The sequence below is a fragment of the Talpa europaea genome, assembly GCF_964194135.1.
Source record: "Talpa europaea genome assembly, chromosome: 8".
NCBI lineage: Eukaryota > Metazoa > Chordata > Mammalia > Eulipotyphla > Talpidae > Talpa > Talpa europaea.
Genome location: NC_140075.1, coordinates 41944829 through 41972409, shown reverse-complemented (window position 1 = coordinate 41972409; position 27581 = coordinate 41944829). Strand labels below are relative to the sequence as shown.

The following is a 27581-nucleotide window of genomic DNA, read 5'->3' as shown; positions in this document are numbered from 1 at the left end:
TTCCTGCAATACTTTTTAAACACATGGAAGTGTTGCCAGGATAAGGAACCTGGTTTTGTTAGGTCTACATAACACTCCACTAATTTACTTGTGAGTTTTCCATAATTTGGAATAACATTCCTTCTTTACAAAGGCCTTTTTTTCTGAAAATGCCAAATCAACACTTTAGAAGTGTGACACAATTGAAGTAAAAAAAAAAAAAAAGTTATCAATCTAATACCTCAATTGAGTAGATGATAAAATTAAAATCCAGAGAAGCCTTCACCACAAAGTTATGTTAATTGCAGTAATGATTAAATTTTTGCTTCTAATTCCATTTGCAGTATTACCACTGCTCATTCCGGATGACAGGAGAAGGGTGGCTTCTCTGCTGTGGAGAATATCAAGATGTCCTTATCATTGATGCCAAAACTTTGGCTGTTGTTCATACTTTTGCATCATCTCAGTCTCCTGATTGGATCACCTGCATGTCGATCGTACACTCTGTGAGAATTCAAGGTAGTAGTTAGGTATTATATAGTAATAAGCAATTGACTATAACAGAATATAAAAATATCACTTTTGGACAATTTGTTAAATTGTTGGGCAAGAGTTCAGAATGCTTATGTATGTTAGAAGGATAGATCTCTAAGCCAGAACAGCACAACTGAGAACACTCAAACCAGTGGTTCGAGTTGTTGGAAAGTCAGTGAGAAGTGAGGATGAAGTAGAAAGAGAAAGCTTTGTTTCCATGGCCAGCTCAGTGGTGCATTTTAAGCACAGCAAAGAGATGTTTTTTGTTGATTAGCAGGACTCTTAGGAATTCTGCCCTGCTGTATCTTCTGGATATTGTGATGAAAATAATTCAATATCTGTAGAATAACTACATGGGAAAGAGAAGACTGGATCCCTATTTTTTTAATAGAAAGGTGTAATACTGCCATTATAAGGATTCACAATGTGATTCTGCTTTTAGTTTGCTCTCCTTTTACATGGGGGTCATTTTGAAATTTTAAAACAAGTTTAGACTATGATCTAAAATGTTTGTTTTTTATTTTAATAAGTTGAATATTTTCAATGAAATAGCCCTGTAGAGGGATTGAGGTCAAAATAAGGGGGGTGCAATTGTATGGGGAATATAAAAATAAATTTAAAAAAATCTAAAAAAAAAAACATAGCCCTGCATAATCTTTAAATGATCATAAAGTAATCCTTACAGCAACCAGTTATAATAGTGGTCAGCTTATACTTGAATGTTATTGTTTTTACAGAAGATTCTCTTGTCGTGGTATCAGTAGCTGGTGAGCTCAAAGTGTGGGATCTGTCATCATCTATCAACAGCATCCAGGTTGGCTTGTGAAGTTCTAGTCCTTGTTCCTTTAACTGCAGACCTTTTTATTGATATTGTGAAGTTTACTTCCCTGTACTTCTTCCATCCCTCTTCTCATTGGTAGGCATTGGTAAGAATTAGCTTGTATCCTTCCAACCTTTTCTCCATGCATACACAGGTGCTTTTATCTACAAACACACGCACACACACACACACACTGCATTTTTAATTAAAAAAATCATAGAAGAATAGCTCTCTGCCCCTTACAGCAGGAAAAAAACCTTTCTTCTGGGCATATGTGAGCAATGGTAGGGAGAAGATGATGAAAAGCTGGGGACACATATACTGCTCCCTACCATTAGGTGATAGGAAAAAATCAGTCACTGCATATGCGTTGGTGACATAGTTGTTTAATTTGCCACATGGACATCTGGACTGTCTTTAAGGAATTTCTTGGTTGAGGAAGCATTCTGGCATACTGAACCCAAAAAAAACATGCCTAGCATTATCAGCAAATTTCTGTGACTAACGTAATGTATATGTTCAGTGTTGGATATTCTTCTGTTCTTTCAGAGCACTTTGTTCATTTTTCTATTATGACAGGGTTTTAAGAAAATATTTAACATTTTGTTTGTTTCATCTCTCTATCATGTCTGAAGGTCAGTAACTTAGTAACTTAATGTCCTCAGCACCCAGCATAGCTCCCCTAAAGGATGTTTCTTTTTTTTTTTTTTTTTTTTTTTTACTGTTTTTATTTTTTATTTTTTTTTTTTATAAATTTTATTGTTATATTCCCCATACAATTGCAGCCCCCCATTCTGACCCCAATCCCTCCCCTCCCGCCCCCGCCCCCCTAAAAGTGTCTCTGGTTCATAGTTTTTTGTTGATTTTGATTTTCACTTTCTTATAGTTATTCATTTTCCTGGTCCCTTATTTAAGTTTTCTAGATTCCTGCTATGAGTGAGACCATCCGGTATTTTTCTTTTTCTTTTTGGCTTATTTCGCTGAGCATGATCCCTTCCAGCGCCATCCATGTTGCAGCAAATTGCATGTGTTTATCTTTTTTGAATGCTGAGTAATATTCCATGGTATATATGTACCACATCTTCTTGATCCAGTCATCTATTTTTGGGCATTTGGGTTGTTTCCAAAGCTTAGCTATTGTAAACAGTGCTGCTATAAACATAGGGGTGCAGGTGTTCTTTGGAATTGATGTTTCTGTGTCCTTTGGGTAAATACCTAGGAGTGGAATTGCTGGGTCATATGGAAGCTCTATGTTTAGTAGGTCCAGAAATCTCCACACAGCTTTCCACAGTGGTTGGACCAGTTTGCACTCCCACCAACAGTGCAGAAGAGTTCCTTTTTCTCCACACCCTCGCCAACATTTGTTGTTGCTAGTTTTTTTAATATGTGCCATTCTCACTGGTGTAAGATGGTATCTCATGGTAGTTTTGATTTGCATTTCCCTGATGACAAGTGATGTTGAACATTTTTTCATATGCCTGTTGGCCATTTGCATTTCCTCTTCAGAGAAGTTTCTTTTAAGCTCTTCTGCCCATTTTTTGACTGAACAAGAACAGACATACAGACCAATGGAATCGAATAGAAAATCCAGAAATAAACCCACAGATTTATGGTCAACTAATCTTTGACAAAGGAGCAAAGACTATGCATTGGAGCAAAGAAAGTTTGTTCAATAAATGGTGCTGGGAAAACTGGGTCGCTACATGCAAAAGAATGAAGCTTGACCACCACCTCACACCATACACAAAAATCAACTCAAAATGGATTAAAGAACTAGACATAAGACCTGAAACCATAAAATATATAGAAGGAAATATAGGCGAAACACTACGTGATTTGCACATCAAAGACATCTTTACAGACACATCACCCAAAGCAGTGATAGTGAAGGCAAAGATAAACAGCTGGGACTACATCAAATTAAAGAGCTTTTGCACAGCAAAAGAGACAATAACAAAAACAAAGAGAAACCCCACCAACTGGGAGAACATTTTTGCACCCAACACTAATGATAAAGGACTGATCACAAAAATCTGCAAAGAGCTGATGAGACTCAACAACAACAAAGAAAATAATCCAGTCAAAAAAATAAAGGATGTTTCTTAAATGGTTGTATGGAATGAATCTCTGGATCCAATTAGGCTTCCTGTTCATGCTTTCTTTTGTCAAGTGAATTCTTAAATCAGAAAATGCAAAAGGAAATTGGGGTACTTTTCATTTTATAAATAATAGTGTGATTTACTTAAGGTTACAGGACAAGAAGTCATCTGATACAGTGATATACAAATTATCTAGATAGTATTCTAAAATGTTTTCATTCCTTTTGAAGGAAAAGCAAGATGTCTATGAAAAGGAATCCAAATTTCTTGATGCCTTGAACTGCAGGACAATACGATTTTGCACATATACAGAGAGACTTCTATTGGTGGTGTTTTCCAAATGTTGGAAGGTAGTGCAAAATAATGTAATAAATACCAGTGATGTACAAACGTGACTTGCTTTTGTTCTTGTTGAGGGCAACAATTATAAGAATATCATTTAAATATGATACAAAATCTTCATTATTACCATGTTATTACCATGTATGGTAATAACATGGAATGACTTTTCTTTTATGACTGACTTTTATTAGTTTCCTACTGCCTGCCTAGCATTGTGTGTGTGTATGTTTATGTATTTTATATTATGTATATCCAGAGAATGAATATATACTAATTTCACTAACAACAAATCACAATAATGATGAGCATTTATTTCTTATTTTCAAAGATTGGTGCCTGCACTTTAGGATTAAAAGGAACAATAATGCTTTTCACCTACATACACTGATATTATTATATTTTTTCCTACTTTGTCACTCCTTTATTTTCAGGGAACATACAATATTTCTTGGGAATATATTCACTGACATCTTTAAGAAGAAAAACATAATTATGCTGCCATTATTTGCTAGCATCTTTTTCTATAATGGTTCATATATACCTGACTTGATTACCAAAACTGTATTGTCTTACCTATATACTGGTAATACATTTCAAATGAAAATGTGAAGTGTATGATCTCATAAAGTATCCCTGCTGTACAGACCTTTCTGTGTAATAAATTTTCAAATATCGCAATGGGACTATCCCTATAGACAAAATTACAGAGACATTTTGGGGGTTTTGGTCTCTGTGCTTAATGGACACATTCTGAATTTATATAACCAGATAAAGTTATCAACTGAAACTTACCCTAGGAGAACTGTGGAAAAGAAAGTACTAGTAAAGTATTATTTTCATATGAGAGTTCTGTGTGGCCTGTTATTAATACTTAATATGTTGTTGCAGTAATACTGCCATCTAAATAGACTTGATAAGCATAATGTACCTTCCATCTCATTGGCAGACTAGATGGTAAGCTATCGTTAATGTGCACCATTAATTTTGTATCCTAGGTTTATGATTATTGTGATTTTTCCCTTCTCTGGACTGAAGTTAGTAAGAGTGGGGAGTTCTTTGCTGGTGGAGAGGTGCTCGCTGCTCACAGAATCATCATCTGGACAGAAGATGGTCACAGTAATATCTATCAGCTGCTGAACAGGTGGGCTCAGATGGGAGCGGCATACAAAACATTCAGGTAGAAAATGAACTTTGGGAGGTTTATTATGGAAAAATCCCTGCATGCTGCCCATGATCAAAAACCAGAACAAAACAACTTTGGCACTAGAAGATTTACTCTGGGCTTGGTAGGCTTCAGCCTTTGTATAAAACAGCAGGGGATGAAGGAATGAGATTAACCATGTATAACTTGTACAGCTGGTGCTGGGTTTTCAAAAAGTCACTTGTAATTATTAACCCAACAATTTCTAACTAGAGTTTAGAAACTTGAATGGTACCATCCGGCTTTTGAAAGTGGGAGGAGAAAAAAATGAATAAAGAACCCCAAAGTTCTAAACTTTGCTTTTTATTTTTCGCCACACAGTGGGCTTTCAAAAAGCATATATCCTGCTGATGGAAGAGTGCTTAAAGAGACCATTTATCCTCATTTACTGTGCTCTACTTCTGTGCAGGAAAATAAGGTAATACAAGAAAAGAGTGACAGCCTCAAAGCTGTTTCACTCCATTTCTTAGATAAGTGTTGCTTTGTCTGTAGTAGAGTCAGGCTTTAAAAAATTGAAGAATCACATCAAGTTGCTAATGAGAAAATTAAATCTAATTGTTAATGGCTACTGAAGAGAAAAATGTATTTCAAAAGTCTACATTTTTAAGTCTGATTAAGCAATGCATATGTATTACAGAAAAATCACATTAAAGGGAAGAATAAAAATTCCTAATTTTACTGCCATAAATATCACTTTAAATATTTTTTTTTATTTTGAGTACTTCCTTTTCCTAATTGGAGAAATTTTCAAATATTTGAAAACTTGTAAGAAGACTAAAAAGATCACTTACATACCCTTTACCAAAATTTACAAACTGTCAACATTTTGCTCTAAATTATTTTCTCATAATTTTACACATACACATATTTTTCACTGACATTTTATTATTAACATTTTGATGTATCTACTACAATTTTTTTAAAGTTTACCAAGTGATGTACATCCTGCTCTTTCTTACTTAAAATCATATATGGATTTTTTACATGGATATAACTATTCTGAATAAATTTTCTTGGTAAAACAAATTATAATTATGATTCTCTTGGCAGAGATTCGAGGAGATAATTGTGAGCCTTTACTTGACTGAATTATATCTCTGATACTCTATAATTCTGAAGGTTTAAGCAAGTATTTTATTTTAGTAGAGTTAACTGAAGTGTGTTTTTCTTAACTTATTGGATTTAGTCATCCATTAATTATCCAAAAAGTTATATCATGGAGAATGGAGGAGTTTTGAATTATTGATGTGTCAACCAAAGAAGCATGTTTCTTTTTTACAGAATGATGGTTTGTTTAATAGGCAGCAGAGCTGCCGGAAATCCTACAGTTCAGTGATTGTCCCTGTAACATATTTGTGAGGTTTTGTTGCAAAAACTTGATTAAGAAACTGTCAGCCAGAAATCAGAACTCCAAGTGCCACTGGGGCCCCAGCAAACTTCAGAATCAGCATCAAACACTATTTCTAAAATCATTTATGGTGACATTGGAGACTTGTTTTGCTGTTGATCACAAAAACATTCCTGTGACTCATAAAGGCATTTTTAGTTATTTTTATAGTACCTGCCCACTCTTGCTTATTAGCTTCAGAATCAGTCAAAAGTACAGTTCGCCCTAAACGCTAATTGTAAATGGTGTCCTGTAGGAGCTTCTAGTCTACTGCAAATATTAATGCTATTCATAGATACAAGAAGAAAATACAGCAATTAAAAATTAACTTAAAAAATACTAATCTTATAGGAAGTTGTCTTGCTTATTCCTCAAGATGTAAAAACACAGATGTATGGGTCTTCTCACAATAATTCTTATACAGACAATACAATTGTTTCTGAACATTAAAAGTGGGAAGTGTTTGGAAGCCAGTGAAATATGAATAGAATAATCTGCAACTGAAAGAAGCTGCTGACTCTGCCATCCTTAGGCTCTGTTTTGCCTTTTATTCAGTCAAAAAATTAAAGTCAAACATTATTCCCCTTATTCAAAACATTACCAATATTCACTGCATGTAAGATATCTTAAACTCACTTGCAGTTAGGAGATAATGAAGGCTCGTGACTGGGTTAGGGGTATATCATACAGTGAACCCAGAAAAAATTGTTCCTTATACATACAGTATTAACTGGTCTCTCTCTCTTTTTTTTTTTTTTTTTTTGGAGTGATACGGTAGAATTAAATCTCAAGGTTTGACAGTAACATATTCTGAGTTACCATTTGTGATGCTGTGCACATATTTACTAATGTAATTATAGTAGCAAGAATAAGGACCCTCCCCCTTCTTTTCAGTAGCTTTATGAAAATCTCCCCAGTTTCAAATCACAGCTGATGAGTACTGAGGCCTGTGGCAGGGTTCCTGGCTTCTGAGATGAGGCACTGAATTTTCCAGTGTCCTAGCTGAGGACTAAGATGACAGTGCCAAGACAGGAGTAGCTGGGATAGAACAGTTTGAGAATTGTATATAAGGAATTTGGTGCATGAATTAAGAGTAATGACAATGACGGTAATGATTGGCAACTTTTATTAAGTCTTCATTATTGTTAAACATGTACACTGCCTCATTTGCATGAATTTCCATCATGCTCGATTGTGAAACTGATATTTGGAGAGGTTAATTCCCAGGAGATGACCCAGGCAGTGTGATCCGAGAGTCTCCTAACAAGTCTTTAGAGTGAGTTTTTCAATTGTTCTAAGAAGAGAACAATAGGAATCATTAATATTTATTGAGTATGTACCAAATGCTGGCACAATCTAAGCAAATTACCTTTATCAACTCATTAACCCTGACAGCAATCCCAAAGCACATCATAGGTGTTTTGATTAGCCTTCAGTCAGTCAGGCAATGTGAGACACAGAGAGGTCACACAAATTGCTTAAATCGAGTAACTGACTCTTAGAGTTAGTATGTGCTAAAACCAGGATTTGAATCCAGAAAGGTGGCTCAAGAGAATTCACTCTTACAAACTATTTTATTACCTCTTGGAGGATGGTACTGCTTATGATAGGTACTGGGTTCTGGGGTGAAAAATCCAAATTCATACAGTAAGGGCTCCAAGGGGTTTTTGAAACAATAGCAGAACTATAAAGGTAACTATCTAGCAGGAAGATTGGGGGGTTAAAGAGGGGGTGTGCACAAATAAGGGTCATGGGCTGATGGGCAACCTGCTGGGCTGGGAGGCAGGAGGTGTTCCTGAGTGACCACACTCAGAGACAGTGACCACCCCCACCCCGAAGCTTCATTTTCTTATCAAAATCCTGAGGGATCTGGACTAATCCCTTCGAAGGTTCTTGAAAGTTGAGAGAACTTGAGAAACCAGTTGAAACAAATTTTATCACCACCATTTTTAACAATTACAAAAATGATGGGCATGAGAAGCACAAGATACCAATGTGGCTTCTGAATCGTGAAAAAAAAAAAAATTCAGAGAAGTGACTTGTTGGGAACTGTTTCTCTTCCCCAGTGCTTATTTCTTGGGAGCATAGGGGGTTATTATGTATCTTGGTCACGTGGTCTTGGATTCCTTTCATACTGTCTTCCAGTGTTAGTTTCCTTCCTTTCATGACAGGAATGATAACAGTGTCTATTTTGTACTTTGGTTGTGAGTATTAAATGTTGCAATGTTTTGCCCTTAATATTCTGTAAAGATATATTATTGTATTTCCCCATGAATATACCTAAATCTGGTCCTTTTAATATGTATCTTCTGACTAGGAACTGTTGCTTTCTTAGACTTTGTCATTCTAACACCTAGAGTTGGCTTTCTTTCAGGATACTTTATACATCAAGAGAGTTTTGTTTTTGTTTTTCTTATCACTTAATCACTTTGATCCCTTGTGTATAATCTGTATTTATATGTCTACTCACAGAACAGCTTTACTGCACTGAAGCACTAGAGAGATTCTATACTCATTCACTAGTGAAAACATCTCTCAGTTTGCTGGCAGCCAATATTCATATTTTCAGTAAAATTATTACATAGCCACATATAGGTAATATATGTACTTATAAATATTATAGTATATATTTGAAGATGTGAACTCATTGTTCACTCAGAAAATTTAAAAAGTCTTACCAGACAAATGGTCAACAGAAACTGAAAAGTACATTAATAACACAAAATTACCGGGCCTCCCCGGTGGCGCAGCGGTAGAGCGCTGGGTTGCGAAGCTGCCCGCGGCCTCTGCGGTGCCGGTTCAATCCCCGGCTGCTCCCCGGCCACCGGAGGAGGGTCCCACATGGCGCGCAGACCTCTCCTGCCGCCCGCTGCTCCCCTCAGCAGTGTACTTCGGTCCTTCTGCCTGCTCTGCCCCTCGCTCTGGCTCTGGTGAATTCTCTCACCCTCCCGCGCTTCTGACTGTACCCAGTGCATGTATAAACAAAACAAACAAGCAAACAAATAAAGAAAAACATGCCTCTATTAAAAAAAAAAAATCTTTAAAAAAAAAAAAAACAGAAGTCTTAAAAAAAAAAAAATAACACAAAATTACCATATACCTATTAGTGACTGTTATTTTCACTGACAATTGTCACTGAAGGGATCATAAAGAAATCAGTCCTCCCCAGTGGATGGCAGAGTACTTTCATTAAGAGATGGATGCTTGAGTCAGAATTACTGGACTCAAAAGCCCATCGCCATCTGTATCACCTCAGATAAATCAGCCTCTTCACTCTCCGTTTACTCATCTATAAAATGAAGACAATGATAGTGCCAACTTCGCAGGATGATTGTGAGGATTATCTAACTGAGTAGATGTAAAGCCCCTAGCAGTCAGTGTAATTCTTACACAGAGCATGTTCAGAGCTCTCTGAAGTCTAGCTGAGGACTTTGCTGCTTATTGTATAAATGTGTCTTTGTCTTAAGTGATGATTTCACTTAATTCACTTGAAGTTTTTGAAACAACTAGAAATAGAAATGATTTAAGATCAGTGATGGAGTTTTGTTCCTCCTTTATAAACACAATGGTGGCTGTCTCTTTATACTTAGATGTTTTCCCTACATAGAAGCTAACTTTTTGTTTCACACCAGAGCCTTCCTTTTGTTATGGGCTACATGAATGAAAGGAAGGAGCCTTTTTATCAGGTACTTTTTTCTGGAGAAGTCTCAGGAAGAATTACTCTGTGGCACATCCCTGACGTTCCTGTATCCAAGTTTGATGGTTCTCCTAGAGGTAAGACTGCGTCTAGTCACATGTCTTCTGAGAACTAGTTTATAATCACTCGGTGTTTGTCTAAGTTGAGGAGCATGTGGCTAGGTAAGAGGAAAATTTTCTGTGTACCACTCTGCATTTGGTCAACATAAAAGTAGATATGAACATGTTGCTTATAGATCTTTTACAGAAATATGACAAATATAATTCAAAATAACATCAATTGAATATTTGTGATGTTTTATTGAAATGAAATGAATTCTGGGATATGGATATGGGATAGGCTGATATATGACATTCACATTTTAAAATTTGTCTTGTCCATATCCTGTACTTTTGCAACCAGTTTTTCTATTGGGATTATTACAGTTGCTTGGAACTGCAAACACATATATAAACTTGGACATTAAGAGACCTGGCAATTTGAGTGATTAGATGAATTAGCAAATGCTAAGACATTTGCTTTAGCATGTGCTTATTTGTTTGTCTTTTTCTTAGTATACAAAAATGAAATCATCAAAGTAAACATTATTGTGCAATATTTTTACATTCCTGATGCTACATATTCCAAATTGAGAAATCTTGTCTTCCTCTCTGCTCCTTATTCCAAAAAACAGTCATCTCTGATTAACCAGGGCACAATGAGCGTCCCTAGTCATAATACTTGAATTTGTAAGCACAAGTTTCTGTTACTTAACAACACTGGCATAACTTCTTGTGCCCCTGTCCGAAATATCTTCAAAATGGATCATAACAGAGCTTGACTAACAAGAAGTGAGTCAATGAAAAGGCAAAGAAGTCCAGAGGTTTCTTACAAGTTCAATTTCAAGTAGGAAAGTGTACCATTCCAATTGCTGAGACTTCTGGATGGTGGCTTTAGGACTTTTTTGTGTTAGTTCTACTTCCCAACAACAGAATTAACTCTCTAGCCAACTGGGTTCGTAATTAGAACATCCAACTCTATAATAATGCTTTTCATAAAAAGTGTTAGTTGGAATTGAGGTTTTCACAGTCACTGGCATGTGTATTACAAGTTCAGGGAGGCCCTTTCATAGATAAGTAGGTTGACTTCAACTGGCCTTCCTTGTTCCTGGATGCCACCTCACTTCCTGAGCCCACTTGAGGTCCAATTCAAATGCCTGGGTGGTCAGCTGCATAAAATGGTAACTAGTGCTCTGGATAACCGTATAGTTGCTTAGGGTTTGATATGATTGTGAAATACTCAAATCCTTGACATTAAAGTTTTTTAATTTACTTCACACAACTAATAGACCTCCCATTTTCCTTTTTAGTTTTGCTAAGGTTAACAGAGAACCAATGGATTCAGTTCACCAATTTACAGCACTCCAAGAGTTTCTTAGTTATTTTCCATTAATCTAGATATGAAATGAATGAACAAGTAGAAATCTACTGTTTTGAGTCTCTTTGAAGGACAGAGGGCCAATACAATAATACTTTCAGTGAAGGTGAATGATGTCAAGAGAAGTTTTATGCTAATAATCCACTATTAGGATGGCCAAAGAGATGTGCCCCAATGATATTTCCTATATCTATGAATTTATAAACCCAATTTTCCTTTTTTGTGTGTTTTCCTTTTAGAGATACCAATAACTACCACCTGGACCCTTCAAGATAATTTTGATAAACATCATACAGTGTCACAAAGTATTATTGACCACTTCTCTGGGCTGAAAGATGGGGCAGAAACTGCAGTTGTCACTTCATCAGAGTATGTTCCAAGTCTTGATAAACTAATATGTGGCTGTGAAGATGGGACAATTTTCATTATGCAGGCTTTGAATGCTGCCAAAGCCGGACTTCTAGAAGGCGGTTCTTTATTAAAAGGTCATTGAATTTTATTTGACCCTATTTATTTAATTTACCTAAGCCTCACCTTTAATCAGCTTTACTTAAGAAGATTGCCAAAGAAAATTCCTGGCATTTGCTAATAAAATTGTTCTTATTTTAATAAAGTAAAACATTCATATAGGCTTTTTCAAAAAGTCAAGCAAAGGATTATATGATGAGATATATATATATATATATTATAGTGATTGATCTTCAAGTTCCTTCCACCAAAGAAAACTTCTAATAAATCCTTCTATACCCTTCTTGAAATTTTTCATGCACATATAGGCACATGTATACCAATACAGCAGTACACATTCTTTTAATTACATTATATATAAAATTTATCTCCCACATTGATATTTATTACATTAATGACATTTCTAGCAAAAAAAAAAAAAACAAGTAACAAGTTCAATAATTGAATTCACATTCACAGGTTTCATTTTGATCCATTAGCCAATGTGGGAAAAAGCCATATTGATCAAAGGGATTAAAAGTCAAAAAGCACCTTGTCTCTTGCTACAGTTTTGTGTGTGTGTGTGTGTGTGTATATGTGTGTGTGTGTATGTTTAAACACAGTGGCTCTAAAACTCCAAACAGATACCAGATGCAGGACTCTCATTTTAATTAAGACTATGACATGGACTTTTCTTGCATTCTCTTAAAGTGATCATTTATACAGTCATTTAAAAATTATCACTTGATTGTACAGGAAACACAAATAGAAGCATGCTGCATACACTTTACGAAAATGTGCTTAAACAAATGTTAGTATTTTGGAGCCCATTTTTGATGAGCACATTTTAAATGGTTACTACTAATAAAAAATTTTATTTAAAAATCTCCAAATACATGTTTTTTCTAGCCTTTACTACAGACAATGCACAATTACATCTCTCTGCATACAAATGTTAATGTACATATAATATTAATTCCTAAGAGATCAATTACTGGCATAAATTTACATGTGGTTTTAATTTTGAAAATGTATTAAAATATTCTCCAAGGAACATGTATTGATAAGTGTGTGTGTCCACTAAAAACCTATGAGAGTGTCTTTCCCCCAAATTTTGGCCAACACTGACTATTAAATGTTTTGATATTAGTCAACTAAGAAAAAAATCTTACTATTTTTTCTTTGTTAATGAAATATAAATCTTTATGTATTACAACAATGAATACAATGAATACCTATTAAATTAAGACTATTATGCTGTTAAATTATTTTATGTAAGAGAATATAGGTGCTTGGGATTTGGGAATGTGCTGAGAAATTTGTATACCTTTTGGAATGGATCCTACTGGGCTACACTGTTTGATGTTTAAGACCTAAATATCAATTTAAAAAAATGTTATATTGCCTGCTGTTGTTCTCAGCTTACTTTGGCCACTTAAAAATGTTCACTTCTAATTCACTGATTGACTGAACTGGGGGAGTGAATAGCAATGAACTGAGAAGTAATGCTCAGTGGCTGCTGTTAAAAGTTAGTGAAAAGGCTTGAAACCAAACTACCTTTTAATGTAGTTTGATTAATTTTATCCAGACGACAAGTAGACACCTATATGTGACATTCAACATCTGATTTAATATTCATCTTGGTTCTCTAGAGGCTATAAAGTGAGGATGTGCCTAATGGAATAATATTATCATGCTTCTTTACAAGAAGTAGTTACAATTCTTTGGGATTAAATTTCAGTTTAAAAAAAGGCAGTTCATGGCTTCTGGGACTATCCAATTGTTTTAGGTTTAGCCAAGGATTTAGGTGTAGCCAGTGTTTTAGGTTTGCCAAACGAAAGAAGCATGTGGGACCTGGGAGGGCATTAGCCCCATGCTCCAGTGTATCTCGCACATGAAATACCCAGTGCCTGCCAAGTGCTAAGGAATCATGTTACCACACACGACAGTGCTGTGTGAAGTTAGTGTTATTATTATTCCAATATTTCAGATGCAGTACCTGTGATTGCAAGGGAAAAAGCAACTTGTCCATGGTGACATACATAGTGATAGACTCAAGAACACAAAGTCAGCCAAGCTCTGCTCTTAAACTTTACGCTGTGCAGAGACCTCCCTCGTGGCACAGGGGTTAAAGTCTCAGCACTATCAAGCTATCAGGAGCCACTGTGGCATGAGTTCCATCCCAGGCCAGGATGCTAACCCACATGGTGCAGCAGAACTCTCCCGTCTCACTTACTGTTCCCCTCAACAGTGTATTTCAGTAGATCTGCCTGTTCTGCTCCCCACTCTGTCTCTGGTGAATCCTCTAACCCCAGTTTTTATTTGAATAAATAAATGAAAATAAATCTTGAAAAAATAAACATTATGCTGTGTTTTCTCACACTTAGATGTAAGTCACTTAACCTCTCTGAGCCTCAGATACTTTATCTGTATCAAACTAGGCAATGTGAAACATCTTTTAAAGTAAAAATATTCTGTGAAACCTTGTGTTTCTTTTATACTAGACTTGGTCTTGCTAATTTAAAGAATAGCAGTAATATGTTTTCACAGAGACCAAGTGTATACATATTTATTCTTTTAGAACAGCATTTGTAATTTTATGGTTCTGGAATTGGTAACTTGCTAACATTCTAAAGAATTAGTAGACTTTGAACTACTCCTCATCAAAAGTATGACCTGGCTTATGATAAGGAACTTACCTTTTGAGATGATTCAAGGGTCATTCAATAATTTTCTTAGCCAACTACATGGCTTTAATCATACATCATTAACTTACTTTAAACATTTATGAAAGAAAACATCATTTCTTGAATATAATTAACTTTTTTAAAAGATTTATTTATTTATTTATTTTTAGATTTATTTATTTATTTATACATGCACTGGGTACAGTCAGAAGCACGGGAGGGTGAGAGAATTCACCAGAGCCAAAGAGGGGAGCAGAGCAGGCAGAAGGACCGAAGTACAATGCTGAGGGGAGCTGCCGGCGGCAGGAGAGGTCTGCGCGCCATGTGGGACCCTCCTCTGGTGGCCGGGGAGCAGCCGGGGATCGAACTGGCGCTGCAGAGGCTGCGGGCAGCTTCGCAACCCAGCGCTCAACCGCTGCACCACTGGGGAGGCCCTAATTAACTTTTTAATTATTTGCTGCTTGGTTGTTTTCCAGATTCCCTTCCTCACAAAGTACTTAGAGGCCATCACCAAAGTGTGACTTCATTACTTTACCCACATGGTCTCTCTTCAAAATTAGACCAAAGTTGGATGGTGTCTGGGGACCAGGACTCATGTGTTATCTTATGGGATATCTTTACTGAAGAAATGTTACATAAATTCTTTCTGGAAGCTGGCCCAGTAACAAGTCTTTTGATATCACCAGAGAACTTCAGAGTAAGTTAAGACAAAATATGACACATAAGTGTAAAAGTTTCATAAACCTAGAGGATATTTTTAAAACATACAGAAAAATAACCTCTATTCCCACAGAAAAAGAAAAAAATAAATTCTATGTACACATAATACAATTGGGTGAGTTTTATGCTTTCCTTTATAATCTGTAATCCTATTTATATGCTTTTTGTTATTACAGGTTAGTTTATATAAATAATTTGCATCTAAAGCAAAGATTTTGTAAATTTTGACTTTACAAAAATCACTGAACTCTCTTTAACTGTTTATATATATTTCCCAAGTTCCATATCTTACTTCTTATGGAATTATATTTTTAATAAAAGTAATGACTATTCTGTGCACAAGTAGTTAAAATAATAGAAGAATCTCTAAATCAGAAATTAACTTAAGCATCCAAGCATTCACTTTTATAATAATATTGATAGTTTTCTTTTTCTTAAATGTGTCTTTCATTTATTTAATAAATAATGAGCTTTAATAAATTTATGAGCATCTATCATGTCTTGGGTAAAAGGAAATACTTTCAGATATAATTTTCTCATGAAATGTAACTTTAAATTTAGCTTCTGTAGAGCTTTGTTTAATCATTGTTGAAATATGAGCAAACATTTGCATTTCCTTAGTTTGTCAGTTAAAATTAATTGACTTGTAAAAATTATTTCTCTAGAGTAATAATATAAAAATAATCAGCTTCAAAGTCAGAGAAAATTTATGCCACTTTTGTAACAAGACAATGAAAGCAGTACTGCAGTTATACAGACAATTAAAACAGTAAAACACTATTAAGTGATTTTGTTTAAAAAAGCTTTTCATATAGTAATTTGGAATACCTTGATTTATCTTTTATTCCCAAGGTTTCCTCTTGACTTCTTTTTCATCATATGTATTTTAACTACAAGGCTCAAGACCCATTCAAACAAAGTCTAATAAAAAAGGAAGTTCATTGACAGGATGTCAGGGGCAATCTCTTAAGACATTGGGAGATAAAACATATCCAGGAAGCACCCAGTGGAACTTGAACTAAATTCAGAAACCAAGTTTGATACTTTTTAAGCTCTCCTACCTCAAGAGTCTTACTTTTTTTCACTAAAAGCATTTTGTTCTTTGGATTGTTCCTTTTTCTTGCTATTTCCTATGACTTCTTTCAGATTTACAATTTCAGATACCTAGGAGAGAATATTATTCTAGTGTAGTCATTTGTGTATGTCTATTCCTGAGCATCATAGGAAGTTTGTTCACATGTGTTGGGTGTGTTCACGTGTTATGTGTGTGTAAGTTTCCTCAGGTATGTTGGGCTGTCCATTCTAGAAGTTGTGGGTTAATCAGCTTCTCTAAGTTTAGTAAGGAGGCATTATGCACTGCCCCATTCCACAAGCCATGGCTCCCCATATGTCACAACTCATTTTGTTACTTGTTTTCTCAGGATTTCTGTAGTCCCCTTGAGAAGAATTAGGGAAAATAAGGGCCTCTCTGGTGGCCTAGGGTTTAGATTTCAGCACTATTACCACACAGGCCTGAGTTCCATCCCTGGCCAGGGAACTAAGCCACATATGGTACAGGAGACCTCCCCTGGCTGGCCTGCTGCTCCCTTTAGCAGTGTATTTCAGTAGATCTGCCTGTTCTGCTCTCTGGTGAATCCTTTCATCCCCCAACACATACATACATGCACGTGCGCGCGCACACACACACACATATCTTTGGCCTACATGCCAGATCTTCTATGCAAAAATATTAAAAAACAAGAATTAGGGAAAATAACATGTTCCCTGATGCCTCACAGAGGAGGTTAGTGATGGATACTAGGAGAGTGTAAAGGAATCCTAATGATGCTTTCAACACAGCAGCTGGAACTCAGGTGAGGTGGGTTAGAAAAAGTAGGAGCATCCACAGAGCAAGGTGGTTAGAAAAGAAGTTGAAAGGGTGAAAGAGCCCCTGCCTGCTTCCCCAATGACCCCAACTCCACCCCACCTAGTCTTGCTCATGGGTTGAGTAATGCATGGCCTTGTAGAGGAGACACAGGACTACCTTGAAAACTCCTCCTAAATTAGCTTCAGCAGCACCCAGATGGATGGTCTTTGTCCTAATCTGGGTTTGAGGTAACCATATGCTGATTTTTTAAAAATTATCTTAAGACTCTTTGTCCTATGGGCCTATTTTTGGTCCTTATATTTTTGAAGTTGTACATTCGTTGGAACTATCTACTGCTTACCTCTTTTAGATTGTGTCTATACTGAGTTTCCTGTTTGAATTAAAATCTGCAGAGTTCTGGGAACAGCACCAAATCACATTTTGAGGCTTTAAGTAGAAAATATCAGCTCATGATACCCTTGGGCCTAAGCTCGTGTCTACAAATAGCTTCTTTTTGTGGCAACAAATTAGTTCTGGGGTTTATTTTATTCTGCATTATTTCCGATGTCTGCCTCACTGCCTGAATTTGCTGAGTGATGGTCAAGTCCTTCATTTATCTTATAAGTAGATCTGGCCTGGAATTCTCCTTTTAACTTGCATCTCTTGACCTTCCTGATAAGTTGTTGAGTTTAAAGCAGGCATTTAAAAGCTCCCTAGTAGAATGTTCTGTGGAAAGGTGCTATAGAAAGCAGCAATGCAATTTTGTAAATGGAGTTGTAACAAAAATTTTATGTCAGTAGGAGGGAAATCTGATTTAACTTTTAAGAGAACATTTGACTATTTACTTACATGAAATTACTGTTTTTCCCCCACAGCTAAGAAGTGATCAGGTCATTTGCTGTGTGTGCAGTGACCACTCGGTAGCTCTCCTTCACCTTGAGGAGAAGCGGTGTCTCCTGAATGCCCGGAAGCACCTTTTCCCTGTAAAGAAGATAAAATGGCACTCAGTTGAGAACTTTTTAATTGTTGGATGTGCAGATGACTCTGTTTACATCTGGGAAATCGAAACAGGTAAACTGAAATTTTACACCTTTCCCTCCTTTGTATAGTTATGACATCAAAGCACTTGACTGAGAGGAGAGTTCCTGAGAAGACTTGGTGATGACCTCACTTACTTTAACCTTTGGCTGAGCTGCATTTAATAGTGAGGGTTGAAGGCATGTATAGAAAATAAAGCACTGTGCCCAAGTCAGATCCTGACCAAATGATGATTAGCTGACAGAGCAGTGCACAGGAATGAGCCGGATATTTCTGGAAGCTATAAATAAAAACAGAAGTTATCTACTTTAATTATTAACAAGAGAGAAATTTAGTGTCCTACTAGTCTCAAATTATCATTAAATTCTGCCTCCTTCAGCATACTCACCATCTCAGCAACGTTTTGAGCTAATTGATGATCAGTAATAATGGAATATAATTAATTACAGAATTCCAAAAAGTTGAGTCAGGGAAAATGAAAACTGAGTGGCTCATTTAAACTTTTGATATTGTCACATAGAGAATATATAGTTTGAACTTCCAAGTTTCTTAAAAACTTTTACTAATATAACATAAGATGGAGAGTAATATGCTAGGAACACATCAAATAAGGTAATCAAATGTGGTAGTTAATGAATATGAGTCAGGGGAATGCATTTCAGAGTACATTTCTTGAAACCATTGCATGATTTTTATTGATTAATCAGTGGTGGTTTTATGTTGGGTGTTATTAACAGACTGGATAGTTTATAATATTATCATTTAGAGACATACTTCACCAAAATACTTACTGTTTTCTTTACATTTGACTTTCATGTGTTAATGATGATGGCTAATGCCCTGGTGTGCACATCAGCTAACATACAACTGCCTACTGTTTTTACCTTATTAAACAGCTTTGGTGGGCTTTCATACTCACTTCTCATTAGATGATCACAGCTTCTAGGCTACAAGTATTATTTTCTATTTTATTGATGAGGAATTTGTAACTCTGATTTGTAAATGTGCAAGATTGCACAGCTAGTAAGCAGTGAGCCAGTATGAGGGCCCCCATTGTTCTTTGAATGAAACACACAAAATTAGGAGAGTTTTAGAATTCTTGGGTAATCTATCATCCTGATTGACAGTTGTGTATACTGAATAAAATTGACTCTCAAGATTGAGGTTGCCTCCAGGACCTGCTAACAAAGAGCTGTAGGTCTTGGGCACATTACTTGGCTTCTAAGCATGTCAGTTACCTCCTCTGTGAAATGGGAGTAATGATACTGTCCCCTTGTTAGAATCTCAGTCCTTTAACAGTGCTATAGGTACTAAGCCACTAGTAATAGATATGTATTATTATCTTCACTTCTGCTTATGAAATCAGAGTCTGTAAAACACATGCACTTATAAATGCATAGTTACATTGTTTTTATTTGTAAATTCTTTCCCAGAAAATAGAATCTGGCAAAAATAAGGTACACACTCGCAAGTGTTTATGGTCCCATTGCCTTAATGAGATTCCTTTCAGACTATGCAACATTTTGTGTATTTTTGGATGGGGTTGGAAATAAAGGAGGGGAGTTAAATCTGTAGTACTTCTTCAGAATCATTTTCATTCTCATGGTGTACTTTAACTTGATTTCTTTTTATGTTCCCAAAATGCATAATCAAATGTAAGACATTTGAAAACTATAGAGAAACTTCATCAAAATAAATAATCTTATCTCACATCTTAAAGATACCTGCCATTCATATTTTAATCTAGTTTCTCTCAGACATCTTCCATTGTCAGTAAATAGATGATTCCATTGTGTTTCAGCCATGGTCCTGGCAGAAAACAGAATTTAACCCAGACGAACCAAAGGATGAGACATTAATGAAAAGATTATTTACAGGGATTAGTGAACAGACAAGGAATCAATAGTGGGGTCCCTGTTACCCAAGCACTAACAGTATCAGGCGATTCCTAGTACTTCTGGGACTAAAATGACAAAAGAAAATGGTGTTGCAGGAACCCAGTGCCAGCTGAGGCCAAAGAGGAGGAATGGTCACTCCCTGAAGTCATAGAAGAGAAGTAGCTCCCATCAAAAATGCAGGATTGAGACAGATCATTTCTCCTTATACAGTCTCCTCCTTTAGTTTAATACAATTGGAAAGTCAGAGGGATAGGCTGTTCAGTTCTAGGCGTCATTCCAAGGCCCAGAACAGGTATGGAATGGTAGGGAAAGGATGGTGTGCTTGTCAGATGGACAGTCATTGGCATAGTCACCATTGTGGACATATCATATGTTAATTCAGGAATCTTCCAAGTTGTTTATTTATATTGTTTCTGATAAAAAAAAGTTTGTTTTAGAATTGCCATATCAATGTTACTGCCAACTCTACTGTAAAATATTTGTTTCCATTGAGGCTATTTATCTCTTGGTTTTCTATACAAATAATTTATAAACAAACTTAACTCAGCCTAACATGGAGCTAATAATTGGTGAGAATATTACTGATAATGTCATCATTGCCTTTGCCTTTGTGCAGTGCCTGTTCACTTTCAAAGTATCCTCCAGTCACAGTTCCATCTGAGCTTCACAGCACTTTGTGGAGGTGACTGACACTCATTTTCCTCACCACATTCATTCCTTTTAAATAACTTCATATTGTTCTTCTTCGTCTTGTGTCTGGTTCAGCTTTGTTTTGGGTTGCCTTTGACCTCTGCAATTCCAATTTTGCTTCAGATTTAATTAAATACTTTGTTTTAAGTTGGATTTGAGCTGGCTAAGATGTTTCCATCCTGTTTATGTTACCTGATTTCTATTTCAACCTTTTCCTGGAAAGGCAGGAAAATCTGGGACTAGGAAGTGTTTCTATAATAGTTTCACAGTTAGGATTAAAATAATTAGGCTAAAAAGAGGTCTACGAAGATATAGCATGTACTCTTTACTGATGTGCCGGAACATGAGTAAATATGAGTGAACTAACCAAACTGTACCTGGGCCTTGGGAGACTGAGTCCGAATGAGCTCATGTTAACACTGACTAGTCACGGTGGCTCTTCAGTCATGGCTTCCCAACTGTGGGCATGCCCTGAGCTTTCTCTTCCAAGTCTCCCCTAGGATATCTGGAATCCACAGGATATGTCTCACCTCCTCAGGTATAAATCTGTGTATTTTCTATTCCACCCAATTTTTCCTGAGGAGCTTTCTTAAGAGATTCAAGCTTCATTCTGTGTGTGAATAGGCCTATTGTTTGCTACATTTCTCTAGCATTTTGCCCCTTCTAAATACATGACTGGGGCCTACACTGACATGACAGCATTCATTAAATCTTTCTGCACCACAACAACTCCAGAGCACATAGAATAAAAATTGGAGGTATCGGTGGGATAACAGTTTGGGGAAAGGTGCCTAGAAAAAAAAAAAATGCAAAGGGAGGGGCTTGAAGCCAAAAAAATTTAATCCTCAATTGTGCCAAAAGTCTGCCTTGGTAGTAGAAACATGGGGAGCTGAAAGCTGGAAACATGGGGAGCTGAAAGCTGGAGTATAAGCCAGTTCCTGTGCTACCATTCCCAGGTGTGAGACTCCTGTTTTTCACAAACAGTTTGTAATAGCCCATTCTCACTTTACTCATGAATCTTTTTGATGGAATATTCAGCATATTCTGGAGCCACATCCCTGCCATGCTGATTTTATCTTGAAATTGTAAGAGTGTTTCTTTCTCTGACAGGTGCATGCCAGGGCCATATTCAGGATCGTAGATGGGCATGCTCGTCTCAGGGAAGAGGCCAACAGCCAAAGTCGAGAAGTATTTGTGTTACAGCAAGGGCCCTCTTCTCAGGGCTAAAAATGCAGTGCTGCCAGGTTGGGAGTGATGAGGGCATCTAGTTTTGCTTATTGATTTGCCGGATGTCCCATGATGTTGAAGGCTGATTAGGAAGGGAAAAAATTGGAGATGTCATTTTGATTAATATTTGCGCTCCCACAGTGTGTTTGGCGCTGACAACTCTGGGCAGCTTTGCTGCCCTCATTGCTGTGAGACACAATAGGGATAATGTAATACTGATTTTTTTCCCCCTAAAGTACACACCAGAAATAAATCTCAGCTTTGAGCTCATTATTCTTTTAAGAATTGAATTTAAAATATTTCTGAGGACTTTTCTGTTCACAGTAATGGATTTACATAACAGAAAACTTGTGTAATGAATTTCTTGTGTGTTGTTAATATAACTTACTATTGTTGAAGGTCTTGTGTTGTTAAACTTATGGCCTGTGTTTTGAAATATGCCATATTAAGTGACCAGAATTTTTTTGTGTGCAGCAGAAAGTTAACTCTTACTTGCTTGAAAATAAAGCTCTTCTGGATAAGATAGGCAGGCAAACTTTTTTTTTTTTTTACAAAAAGATTGAATAATAAATACTCTCAGCTCTGTGGGCTGCCTGATTCCCATTGCAGTTACTTAACTCTGCCCTTGTATCACAAAAGAAAATGCAGACAGTATGTAAAGTGGTGGATGAGGCTGTGTTCCAATAAAACTTTATTTACAAATATAGACAACAGGCTGGATTTGACCTATAGTATAGTTTATACAGCTCTAAGAATGATGCTTTCTAAAGTTCTCCTTCTAAAGCAGATTATGTTTGCATCCTACCTCACTGACCCTCTGTGTTTATACCCATTTTGCTAATGAGAAAATGGAACACGGTGAGTTGTTTTGAGTCTGAAGGCCCCTAGACTGTTATTGGGCAGCCACATATCTCTTTCTTTTTTTCTGGCATGTTTTCCACTGTATCATACAACAGCAGCACCCCCTGAAGATGGGGGTCAGCTTTTTGAGACTGTCAAGCAGGGAATTAGATAAGAAAAGCTCTGAGGAGAAAAGAAATGGCTGCCAGGAAACCTGCTACATGCTCTCCCAAAGGAAAGGGTCTCTGGCTATCTCTCAGAGCTTGACTCTCAATTTACACACAGTTCTAACAACTCTGGGCATCTGATTTCTCAGATGACAGATTAGAAGCAGCAAATTGCAAGTGGGAGGCTGTAAATGGCAGGCACTGAGATAGTAGAAGCAACAACTGACAGGAAGGGAGGAGAGGCAAAACTCAGCATCACTGGTCAGAGCAGTCTTTCCTCTGCCTCCAGAAAGACAACCACCAAGAAAATGCTGAAATCCTTTGCTTTGTCCTGGAAGCTCTTTGATGAGTCTGAACAGGCTCTAGGCAGCTGCTGCTGCACTTCCCCACTCCTCATGGGTAGCTGGACTTGCTCGTTCCCAGGCCCTCCTGGTTTCAGGGGGTGTACTTAAAAGTGGTATACTTTCAGTGGGTTCCAGACTTAAGGAATTCTCAGAAGCAGCTTGGAGTCTGGAGTTCCAAACAGCTAAAGCCTTTGGCCCACATGTGGGTAGAACTCAGGGACGATGGGAGTCTATTTTTGTTGCTTTCTTCCTGCTCCTACTCAGGTAATGTGAGCTGTATGAACTTGAGCAGGAAGCTTTACTCCAGTAGCATGGCCTGAGGACCCAGCCTCTGATTATGACATGGTTTCTGTGGGAAAATACACTCTGAGTTTTAAAACAACCATCTTGTAAACAGACCATTGGAATGAAGCCTATGCATATGAAATTAAGGAAGCAAGGAAGAAGAAAGTACTTTTCAGTTATTTTCACCACAGGTGTTACTTGTCTCTCTTAATTGCAAGTTAACTTGTCTCTCTCTTAATTGCTTTTTCTTATTGAAATTAGTAACAGAAAACTATTCCAGCTACAATGCCATGTAAATAAAGCCTTCATTTCATGGTTGCACAATACATGGTCTTAAAAAGAAAATTTTTAGAAATGAAACTATTGGGGACCTCCCTCATGGTGCAAGGGGTTAAGACACAACCTATGAAGCTATCCTCAGCCACTGCAGCACAAATTCAATCCCCGGCCAGGGAGCTACCTACATGGCGCAGCAGACCTCTCCTGACTCACCCACTGCCCCCCCTCAGCAGTGTATTTCACTCAATCTGCCTGTTCTGTTCCCCACTCTGTCTCTGGTGAATCTTCTCACCCCACCCCACATCTCTGGCCTGCATCCCCGTTCTTGTATACATAAATAAATCTTTAAAAAATTAAAAATGAAACTATTAAGATAGACAAACTGAGTGTGTCAAGTAATAGATCATAGCCCAAATCTTAAGAAAATATCCACTGTTTAATCTTCTATAGATCTGAGTTTGCTTTAATTATTTAGGGTGAGGGATATATAGATGAATGTAGGACACAACTTCCCAGAAATATGCAGTCAATTTTATCCAGTAGAATAGAATTGTGTGGCTAAACTCTTACTTTGCCAAACCAAAATATCATACAAAGTTAGTACTTGGAGAAGTAATTTTCCAGCCCATGGATTTTACTGGGTTGTGTTCTTTATAGTATATACTGTGTAGTATTGTTGTACATATAAAATTCAAAAAATTCTGTTAGTTACCACCTATTCCATTCTGGAAGACAGTTTTGCTTGAGTTCCTGTTCAAGGTCACCCTCCTTAGATACAGGGTTAAAGTTATGTTGTGTCAACCGCCTTGTCAGCACTATTGGTATAAGGATTAAATTATATGAGTGTTAAAGGTAGATTCTGGGTATGCAGCATTGGCAGGTAATAGTCTCTCCAGTATGTTATTTTCTCAAGCTACGTTATTTTGTTGTGGTAGATTACAGATGGAACCCTCTTGGGATGATTGTTTTTAGAAAAGAAAAATAGGATACATTAAAGCACAGGGTGGGATGTTCTATATATCACCTTTTCCAAGCCCTTTTCTTCTTTATTATAATGATTACTGATGTTATTACTCAACATGTATTTTTAGTTGACTGCCTGTTTTTTGAATCTTTATTTCTTCGTGCTAGTTACCACAGCTACATTGCAATTTGAGATTTTTATTCATGTACTACTGTATGTGTTGGTGTGTGAGTGCACACCCCAATGTACACACAAGTGTCAATGAGCTTTGCCTGCAGATTAGTTACTCAGTGATTGCAACATTTACTCTCTTGAGTAGGAATGAATGTCCAGAAGATTATGACCATGAATCTTGACATTCAGGCTGCTGGATTTGAGTTCTTGTTCTACCCTTGTTCATCTATATTACCCCAGTCAACCTTTAACTCCTCAAACATCCATTGTCTCCTAGTGAGAGTTAACACTGAGTAAATATTAAATATTACTTATTATATATCTTTTGTATATTATCATACCAGTATGTACTGAAAGTTTCATTATTCCTACCTCCTTATGCCCCTGTCTTCATTCCAGTTAAGGCTCACAATTACTTCTTGTTCTGGTGATACTAGAAATCTCACACATGGCCTTCATTCTTTTTTTAAAGTTTTTTTATTTATGCATACAAGGGCTGGGGTACAGGCCAGAGGTGTGGGGGTTGAGAGGATTCACCAGAGACAGAGGGGAACATAATAGGCAGACTGACTGAAACACACTGCTGAGGGGAGCAGTGGGCGAGATAGGAGAGGTCTGCTTCACCATGTGGGTTTCTCTCTGGCTGGCCAGGGATCGAACTTGTCCTGCAGAGGCTGAGGATTGCTTCATAGTGTGGTCCTTAACCCCTTGCACCACCAGGGAGGCCATGACCTTCATTTTTAAGAGTTTGCAGTGTAATCAGGAAAAATCTGCATGCTTGACACAATTTGAAAAAGTATAGGATAATGTATAACAGCGTGGTCTATAAAGTAAAGTGCCCAAATGTATTGCTAAGTATTCTATGCATGTCTTGGGAAGTGCTGGTGGCTATGGGGAAGGCAGGGCAATGTGTGGAGATTTTGTTTCCATAGCATAATGTATATCCTCTCCTTGCCAGCCTAAAAAATTGCCTGTGGGGGCAAGAATTATGTCTGTCATTTCATTGCTGTTTCCAGAAGGTACACAGCACCTTATATCTGGGAAGAAGGCAACAAATATGCGTTGAATTTAACTGGAAATGAAAAAAGTATTTAACTTCTGTAAGCATAACTCATTCCACAGGACTCATTATCCCCTCTTATTGTATCTAACTAATGCTGTTGCCTAGTATTTAGAGAACGTAGATTCTGCCACTGTGAATTTGTGCATTTCTTGACAAGTCACTAAATTGATCAGAGCTTTAGTTTTCTCACTGTGATGATGATGATATTTAACGCAAGGCTTGCAAAAAAGATGTCGGAAGTTACTCGTGTGAGATAAATACTGGTTTAATTTTATTAATTAAAAATATATTAGCATGGCTGGAAGAGATCATGCTCAGCAAAATAAGCCCGAAAGAAAAAGAAAAATACCAATGGTCTCACTCATAGCAGGAATCTAGAAAACTTAAATAAGGGACCGGGAAAAAGAACAACTAGAAGAAAGTGAAAATCAAAATCAACAAAAAACTATGAACCAGAGACACTCTGTGGGGGGTGGGGTGCGGGGAGGGGAGGGATTGGGGACAAAATAAGGGGGTTGCAATTGTATGGGGAATATAAATATAAAATTTATTAAAAAAATAGCATGTACTACAATGTGCGCACACACATATTCCACATGGTTGCTCTAACAAAAAAGATACCCAAACAGCACAACAAAATTAGACTAATGAAACATGTAAAAATTGAAATATTTTGTGTGTAAAATGACACTATCAAGAAAACAAGGGCCTCTCTGTGGCACAGAGCTTAAAGTCTCAGCACTATCAAGTTATTACCAGCCACTGTGGCATGGGTTGGATCCCCAACCAGGGAATCCCCAGCTGTCTCGCCTGCTGCTCCCTTCAGCAGTGTATTTCAGTAGATCTGCCTGATTTGTTCCCCACTCTGTCTCTGGTGAATCCTCAACCTTCATGTCTGGCCTACACCCCAGTTCTTGTATGCATAAATAAATAAAATAAATCTTACAAAAAAGAATGTGAAAATACAGGGCCTCCCATGGTGGCGCAGGTGGTTGAGTGCCACGCTGTGAAGTTGTCCACAACCTCTGCAGCGCCAGCTCAATCCCAGCCAACCGGCGAGAATCCCACAAGGCGCGGCAGACCTCTCCTGTCTCACCTGCTGCTCCCCTCAGCAGTGTATTTCTTTAGTCTGCCTGTTCTGCTACCCGCTCTGTCTCTGGTGAATCCTCTCACCCTCTTGCACATCTGGCCTGTACCCCAGTTCCTGTATAAATAAATAAATCTTAAAAAAAAAGAATGTGAAAATACAACCGACAATGGGAAATTATTTGCAAATAATATATTGGGTAAGGATTTAATATCCAGAATGTATAAAGAACTTTTACAATACAGCAAAAAGGCAAACACAATTTTTAAAAGGAAAGCTAAAATAGATCTTTTTGCAAAGAAGATACATAAATGCTCAACCTGCACATAAAAAAATTACTGGCATTATTA

The 27581-nt window shown here is 37.0% G+C and overlaps 1 protein-coding gene across 1 annotated transcript in view; it reads left to right on the top strand.

Annotated features, from left to right (window-relative positions):
* The window catches only part of WDR72 (WD repeat domain 72), a gene marked incomplete at both ends in the record, with an annotated part of 175465 nt that overhangs the window by 13566 nt on the left and 134318 nt on the right, over positions 1-27581 (top strand). The window contains 9 exons of the mRNA XM_084240161.1: positions 324-498; positions 1251-1327; positions 3663-3782; positions 4770-4915; positions 5297-5393; positions 9995-10136; positions 11715-11960; positions 15086-15306; positions 18051-18246. Coding sequence (XP_084096287.1) covers positions 324-498; positions 1251-1327; positions 3663-3782; positions 4770-4915; positions 5297-5393; positions 9995-10136; positions 11715-11960; positions 15086-15306; positions 18051-18246 — 1420 coding nt within the window. The remainder of the gene's footprint in view (positions 1-323; positions 499-1250; positions 1328-3662; positions 3783-4769; positions 4916-5296; positions 5394-9994; positions 10137-11714; positions 11961-15085; positions 15307-18050; positions 18247-27581) is intronic.